At 37.6% G+C, this 8,317-nt stretch overlaps 1 protein-coding gene across 1 annotated transcript; it reads right to left on the reverse strand.

Moving 5' to 3' along the window:
- Positions 1-4,576: 4,576 nt before the first annotated feature.
- On the reverse strand, positions 4,577-7,181 carry LOC107764328 (calcium uniporter protein 2, mitochondrial-like). The gene is made up of 2 exons (XM_016582884.2): positions 6,490-7,181; positions 4,577-5,295 (listed from the first exon to the last, which is right to left on the reverse strand). The coding sequence occupies exons 1-2, from the start codon at positions 7,066-7,068 to the stop codon at positions 4,783-4,785; spliced, it is 1,092 nt and encodes a 363-aa protein (XP_016438370.2). The 5' UTR covers positions 7,069-7,181; the 3' UTR covers positions 4,577-4,782.
- Positions 7,182-8,317: the final 1,136 nt, after the last annotated feature.

Below are 8,317 nucleotides of genomic sequence, written 5' to 3' on the forward strand. Positions count from 1 at the left end.
AATTTCTTTTTAGCACAACGAATGCTTATGTACTTTTGAAAATGGAAGGAATAAAAAAAAGTCCTTTTATTTCTATATTGTTTCTTGTCTGAACGATAAATTGATTTTATCATTTGAAAATTAAACAAGTAATACAATTGCTAGTGTTGTAATGAACATGAGACATGCTCTTCAAGAATACCATAATACATTCGATGCCTTGCATGATTAGACGCAAACAGTAAAACTTGCGCAAATACTTAAACAAAAAAAGACGAAAAGAGCAAACTTGCGCAAATGTTTAAACGAAAGTATGCAGAAAAGGAAACTTATACGATACTTGAACGAAAAAGTGTTTTTATTTACAATAAATGTGAGAAACGGCACAAGTACAAAAGTTTGAAAAGGAAATCAAAAACTAAGCTGTTGTATCTCCGGAACGAGGAGGAAGAGAAGCATCTGCGCCCCAGGAGAAGAGGGTAGATCCGTCGCCGGTTCGATATCTTGGCCTTCGTCATTTTGGCCTTCAGCATCATCGCCTTCCGGCTCCTCTTCAGTTCCCGAGAACTCAGAACCAATGTTCAACTCCTACATAGCACATGTATTTTCAACAATACATTCACTTTAGCCGGAAGACCCCTTTTAGCGGCTAACTCCAGCTCACGGGCTTTAGCGATTTTGACATCAAAGTCAATGACATTCGCTTTAGCCTCTTCCAAGATTTTTCACCTCTTGCTTTACATAACACATGTATTTTCAAAAATGAGGGAAGCCGTTAGGCACTTGAGTTCTTCTTTAAGTAGGTCAACCTACACAGAAAGTCTTTCTCGCGTGGATCTAACGGACCAGTGGCTGACATCGAGATCACGAACAGTAGAGTTGAAAATTCCATTATGCACAATGGTCTTCTTATGCTTCTCCTCCAATTGGGCATACTTCACTACGACGACAACAAGATCTTCATTTTTGGAGTTCAAGGCTGCCTCCAAATTATACAATCTTTCAGCGGAGGAAGCTTCGTGATCGGTTGCAGCAAGAACGATATTATGGACTTCAACCCATTTGGTCCTAGCTTCCTCAAATTGAGCCTTCAACAGGGTGACGTCTTGGTTAAGGGTCTCTACTTCTTGCTCGCTTTGCTGTAACCGAGCCTCCAACTCAACAGCCTCAACAACTCTAGCTTCCAGGTCTGAGAGGCAAGCAACAATTTGGTCCCGCTCAACCAAAAGTTGATCCCGCTCGGAGGTAAGTTCCTCCTTATCTCGAATCAACCTTTGGAGGCCCTCGGAAGGAAGAAAGTTGACATACAAAATGAAAAGTGCAAATTCAAAATCCTATTATATCAAAGATAGAATAGATAATGGAACAAATGAAGAATATAACCCTACTGCGTTGTCCATAGCATTGTTCAACAAACACTCTCCCGAGAGAGCTTGTATTTTTTTCCTATATTTTTTCGAAGCCAAAGGCTTAAGATAGTTTTCAATTTCTATCGGTTGGGACATCAGGTGCTATCCGGTAAAGACCGAAGGAATAACGCTCATCCTCCTTTGTGGATTTTTTGAGGGGGCAACATAATTTTGCCCCAAGTTCTTATGAACTGGGGACTAGGGGAGAGTGACATCCTCTTTTCGGAAGTTGCGATTGGTGGAGATGATGTAGCAGTTGCTGGTGGCAAAGGAAGAGTTGGTGAAGAAGGAGATGAAGCTGATGGCGTTAAATGATTAGATGTGGTTGTGGAAAGTGTAGTGCTGGTTGTTGGTTGCTCATCAACCGAAGACAGCAAGTACCCGGTACTCAGCCCCACGGTACCGCGCACAGGGACTGGGATATGGAAGCGGGAGTTGGTATTCTCCACCATCTCATACTCCCCCACAGTGCCGAGGCATCATCCTCGGTTAGTCTAACTAACTCAATAGATTGAGAAGTTTGTTTAGCAGAGGAAGGTCATCGTCTTTTATGTAGAGAAGCCCCCTCCTTGCTGGCTTCCCCATAATCACCAATCATCATAGTGTTTATGCCCGTCCAGGGTGGGGGACTCATCACTACAACTCTTAGAGACAACTTGGGAGCGACACTCTTCGTCTTTTTATTTTTTTCCCCGGCTGCGGAGGAACGTCTTCTTTTTGGTTGCTTGTTCTCTGGCCGGGGACTTCGAGAGGAAACACTCGCACCATAAGCAGGTCGAGAGATACTTGTCTGTGTAAAAGCCTCCTGCAGTAGCCTCATTGCATCATCAGGATTAGCCAAAACGTCCTACTCGGGGACGACAACTGAGCCCTGAGGTAGACCTAAATTCAACATGAGAGAAAGGTTAAACAACTTCATTATACGAAAAGGTAAAAACAAGATGAGTTCGACTTACTATGATTTTTGGCCTTCCACCCATATTTAAGGGCTAGTTCTTTCCACGTGGGAGGTCTCGGGCATGATAACGTCTAAAATTTTCTGGACCCTTTGGTCCAAGCCTTCAACCCTAGGTGGTATCCACCGAGTCGCTGAAATAGGCGAAAGAAGAATGTTCAATAACGATATGTGATGATCTTTAACGGAAGAAAAGACAAATTATGAACTTACGAGTGCGGTTCCATAATTCCAGAAAAGATGAAGTCGTGACTGGAATGGTGTCACTAGTGGAGACTGAAACTAACAGTTCCATCCATGCACAATTGTTATCATCATCCATGCTGGATATGAGAGCATGGTGGCCGCGCTTGTTGAAATTTATTATTTTTTCGCGGAAGATCTTGGGGGAATAAAGGTTCATCAATCGAGCTAGGGTTAACTCCTCTCCTATCTCCTGGCATAGACGCCGAAGACAAGCGACTGTCCTCCACACAAAAGGACTTGTGCCAGGCATACCTGGTAGCGGATGCATAACTCCATGATGACGGAGTCAAGCTCTCTACTCAAAGAGAACGACCCCAAAGTGGGTAAGCTCTCCACTAAAAATACGTAAAACCCTTCTTTGGGTAAGGTTTTCGCTCCGCTAGACAGGAGTGATAATGTCTAAATCTTTACAATGGCAGTATTCCTTCACATCAGGAATACTAGAAGGACGGATGGAAGAAGGGTATACACTAATGGCCCACGTACGAGGGTGGACGAAATGATACTTCTCTTCAAAGTATTTAGTTATGACAACTCTTTCGGATGATGGAGCTCACCGTAGGAGGAGCAACATCATTAGCTTTACCTTTTCTCTTCGAAGAACAAGGATTTTTGGAAGAAGAAACCATTTTTTATCACAAAGGAAGGAAAGTGTTTCTCTCAAGAAGAAGATTAAACAAAGGTTAAATACAAAGTACGAGTTGAGTAAAGAAAGTTTGAGAAAGTTTAGAGAATTATGAAGTGTAAATGAAGAAGTTTAATGCGTATAAATAAAGGCATATGCGGCTTAAATCGTGGCCTTAATTACCTAGATAACTGGCAAAAGTGATGCTAAATCGTGGGATGACGCGTGTTTGGGACATTAAATGCGGAGAGACGTGCGTCTAATCAACCGTCAAAAACTTTTCAGAATGGGATTAGAGAATTTTCCGCCAAAAAAGGTATTTCTACCAACTTCCCGGTGACACAAAGTTATGCCACCGGAAAGCAAGGAGACTATATGTATATGGTAAAACAAGTTTATATTAAATGATCGCATGAGAAAGTGACACGTGGAGCCAAAGGCAGAAGGTAGCCGGATCCGAAGGCAACGATCTTGTTTGTTACCGGAGAGTACGGTACTCATAAAGGTGAAATAAATGTGTGTCACCCGGTAGCATTTAATAAGGAATACTCTACAATATTAAGTGCGCGTCCCGTTACAAGGAATATGACATTCACTGCCTGCCGTTATACATTCTTCAATCACCCCTCATAATTGTCATTAAAGAGGGACTTGATCATAGGACCTTGTTTCCTGGGTGCGACTATAAATAGTGAACTCTATTATCATTGTAAAAGACCCGAATTCTCTGACAAGCATACATTATATTCTATTAAAAGTTCAATAACATTTTACTTTTTTGCTTATTTATACTGTTCTTATTGCCCGTTCTTATTGCCCCTTCTCCGCCCGAGATCAAGATATCTGCTGTTTCACTTCGATTTCAAGGCTATGTTTTATATTTTTGTCTAATTCATTTATTATTTTAAGATTAAATTAATTCACTTGTTTATAAATCACATATAAATTCAATTGTTCAATTTTATAGGTAAATCGTTGGTTAAGATTTTTGTTAGGAAAAACAAATGACATTACCGTGCATTCGTTTGAAATTGTTGCATTTTGATTTATCCTATTCTATCGGCCCCAACCTCTCCGGGAATGATGAAAAAGAATCTACATTAACCTCCCATTTTTTATCATTTGGAGGGGGACACAGGCCCATAAGTTCCGAGGCATTCTTTCTTGGCATATTCGTTGGATCTAAATACAGATCCGGTGGGGTTCATCTGTATTCTATAACTAGTATTTTATTGACTTGTAATTGTTAATTAAATTGTACTCCATTTGATAACGAGAAGCTGAGTTTGCACCACGAAGGCAAGTGCATCGTTGTGACTTGTGAGTAGTGACAAAAAGCATACAGCCGGAGAGAGATTCTTATTGTTATTGGAACTCCATTTCATTCCTAAACTCTTTCACATACATATACATTGGCCGTCACTAATAGACAATTAAAGTTAACTTTGTCCGAGAATAAAACTAAACCAAGAAGGGAAGGGAAAAAAACAGAGACAAAATTGATGTCTCTTCTTTCTTTTGCAACCATAATATTGTTTTAATCTTCCCTATTCATGAAATAAACTATTCTACCTAGCAAAATGTTCAGGTAAATGGTGAAGTTCTGTCTTGTTTACATCAAGGGATAAAGGATTAAAGGCTAAGGTATTTCCAGGAGGCGAATACGAGTTAGGATAACAAGCTCTTCTGAGCTCATTATACCTTTGAAGATCGAAATTCTTAAGCTTCATAAGTCGTTTTTGCTTAGCAGCAAATCGGCTTTGGAAAAATCCTTCGAAAGAAGGCTCTTTCGACGTCCTGAGGAAAAAAGCATAACCAGCCATGCAATAAATGGATGTGACATAAAAGCAAATTGGTTCCATGACATCCCATGAAAGTTCCCAGAATGTCAATCTCATGAATGCTGCTGTCTGAATGACAAAATAGCCTAACCCACACCACAACTCTCTACGGACCAATGACTCAGCTTTCTTGTCAATGATTGATTTTTCCTCCTCCATTTGCTTGAGCTCCTTCATCATTTGTGGGTCATTTGTGTTGGCCAATGGCATTGGTAATAGGCCTTGTATTGTTTTCACTACCTGTAAACAAAAACAGGATACCAAACATTTGGGTAAAACTAACATTTCATTTGACATACCTCTGTCTATTTCAAGATCATATGACAATGAGCATAGTAGTGCTAAAGACACCTTTTTAAACTGTGTGTGTTTGCCAAAATATTTCTTATATGTATACATAAATAGTAGTATTTCTTTTAAAAAATAATATGTATATAGACATTAGACAATAGGTTGACACTAGTTAAAATCATACGATGTAAATATTATTAATTTAAGAACAGGAAATAAAACTTCAAAATTGACATTCTCCTAAACCCAATTTGTGAAAAGTCAATAGACACGCATAAAAAATCCTACCTAAAAATGAGAGCTAACTCCCTGTTAAGAGAAATGAAAATATCTTAGCCCCTAAATTTGTTATTCTCTTACTCTTTTCCTCCAATAAAAATGGGCTAGACCAGTGACCAATCCACCACGTTATGTAACTATTAGACACACGTAATATATGAACATGCCACAATTGACATATGGGGCTTTTCTACCTACGATTACGCAAACAACTTCTCACCCACCTCATTTGCTAAGAGTTCTATAGCGTCAAGAATTAGAAAATACTAGTGGGCAATTTGGAAGGGAAATGAAAATGGAAATTTATAATGGGCTTTGCTACTTTTTTGGACTCCACAATAATCGGAGGTCATTTTCCTCTTACCCTTTTTTGCATCCCACTCTTTTCCCATCCCCAAAATCTATCAATTAAAATTTTAGCATCTCATTCTCTCCCCAATAATCAAATATGTAAATTTTAACTGTGACCCTAAAAAAAGTTTGGTTTTTTTTTTTTGGTGAATTATTATTAAAAGCCTTGAATGTGTTCAAGAAGAAAAATTTTGGGTCTTTGAAAATGATCCGACTGGTCCACTCCTTTATAAAAGTCACCATCTCGTTTAGAGATCTGGAGTAACTTTGTTTCATTTTCCTGTCTGGAGAAAAAACACACAAAATAGATGAAAATCTATCAGTTTTCGGTAGACTCGGCATATTTAACAAAAATTAAATCAGCATAAATAATTTCTATGTAATGCTTGCTAATTACCAACCAACTATCACATAGTAATTCTTGGTAATTTATCTTTATGCATATCTGTAAAACATTAGTTAATCATCAGAGAATGGCTTAATAAAAGAAGAATGAAAAAGTGGAAAACCAACCTGATCAGGTCTGAGGAACACAACGTTTCCTAGAACAATCACACTTCCAGAATCATCTAAAATCTTCGCGAATTCTAGGCATTGATCAGTACTATTCGAACAAGATTCACAGCAGATCTGAACAAATTCTGAGTACGAAATACAATTTTTTTCGATTTTCCTTAGCTTCAATTTCAGCATCTCCAATTGTGATAATTTCAGCAACTTCCTTGCATCTTCCACCGTCAATTTCCCCTCCGACGTCTCCTCCGGCCTCAACTTTTCCGGCGGCAGGAGTCCATCGAGTCTGATCCTGTTTCTTTCTGTGTCCATTTCACGCAGTTTCTCGATGAGCTTTTCGCCGGAGGGTAGTGATCTGAGATCCGGCAAGGTCGACGGAGATGGATAGCGGTGGAGGAATCGCCGGAAAGTTCCGTTGTCTCCGGGATCTGGGGCGATTTTATTATCAGGACAAGGAGTAGTCAATGATTTGGATGCCATGGATGAGGATGAAGGAATAATACGGCATGTGGAAATAGAAAAATTAGTGGTTTTGTATGCATTGAAAAGGCGATGAACTAGCGTTTTTTTGAACGCCATTGATACAAAAGAGAATAAGAAAAACTTAGTATTCAGAGAGAGAAATTTGGTTTGGGAAAATGGGAGCTTTAGGGTTTGAAATGTTCAAGCTTTTGAACGATGAAGAAAGGTGTCATGCTCGGACATATTTATAGGTCCACTCTCTCTGGAGAAATGACGAAATGACAGCCAGCTACGTTAATCCAAGTAAAAAAACGGATCTAGAATTTTAATTAAACATGTACAATAATTATCTGTATAGTGTAACTTTATATTTTATATTTTCTCTGTTAAAGAGCTCATTTGGATTAGCGGATTGTACATAGCTGATAAGCTTAAAGTGAGAAATACTTTTTAAAGTGATGAAATAGAATTTTAAAATAAATATTTATTAGAGGCGGATTCAGAATTTTTAATTCGGGGATGTTCAACTGTTTTTAATTGGACTTTCTACTTTTTAGATTGGGTGCTCAATCAACATTCTTGTATATAATTACTAGTTTCCACTATACAAATATAATGTTTGGCAGAAAAAATAATGCGTGCTTAAGCACCCATAAGGTTTAATATAGATCCCCATTGGTATTTACGTGTTTAGATAAAAGAGCTGGAATTTATAATAAGCAATTAATGTGTTTGATAAAAAACTATTAATAAGCTATTCTTTTATTAAAATGACTAAAATACCCTTGACTTTTTTTTCCAAAAGATTAAAAATTAAAAAAATTTCTTGTAAAGAAAAGAATTAACAACGAATATGGAATGAAGAGAAAGTCAGAAAAATTATTTTGGGAAAAGTATTTTGTGAAATAAAAAATATTATTAAGTATAAATTAATAAAAGAGTTGGTTAAACTAAAAGTACTTATAAGCTAAAAAGCCATAAACTGTGGGTGACCAACTTATGACTGATTTTAGCTTATAAGCACTTGGCTTATAAGTATTTTAGGTGTTTAACAAATACGTAGATAAACTAAAAAATATTTATAAACCAGTTTGATCAGCTTATAGGCTTATCCAAACACCCTAAATTTGAACGCTTTTTCATGTTGTTCATTTTGGAAAAAGCTTAACACTTTTTAATATTTATAAAAACCTTATAATTCACATTTACATTGTTATTAATGAGATGCTATTGTTACAATAGTTGCATGATTGGTCATGCACGTTGAAAACATAATTAAGTAAATAAAAATATATATTCTTTAACGACTTAAACTTAACTATTAGCCCGTAAAAAACAATTAGCCTCCAAGTAAGAAGATGTATAT

The sequence above is a fragment of the Nicotiana tabacum genome, chromosome 17, assembly GCF_000715075.1.
Source record: "Nicotiana tabacum cultivar K326 chromosome 17, ASM71507v2, whole genome shotgun sequence".
NCBI lineage: Eukaryota > Viridiplantae > Streptophyta > Magnoliopsida > Solanales > Solanaceae > Nicotiana > Nicotiana tabacum.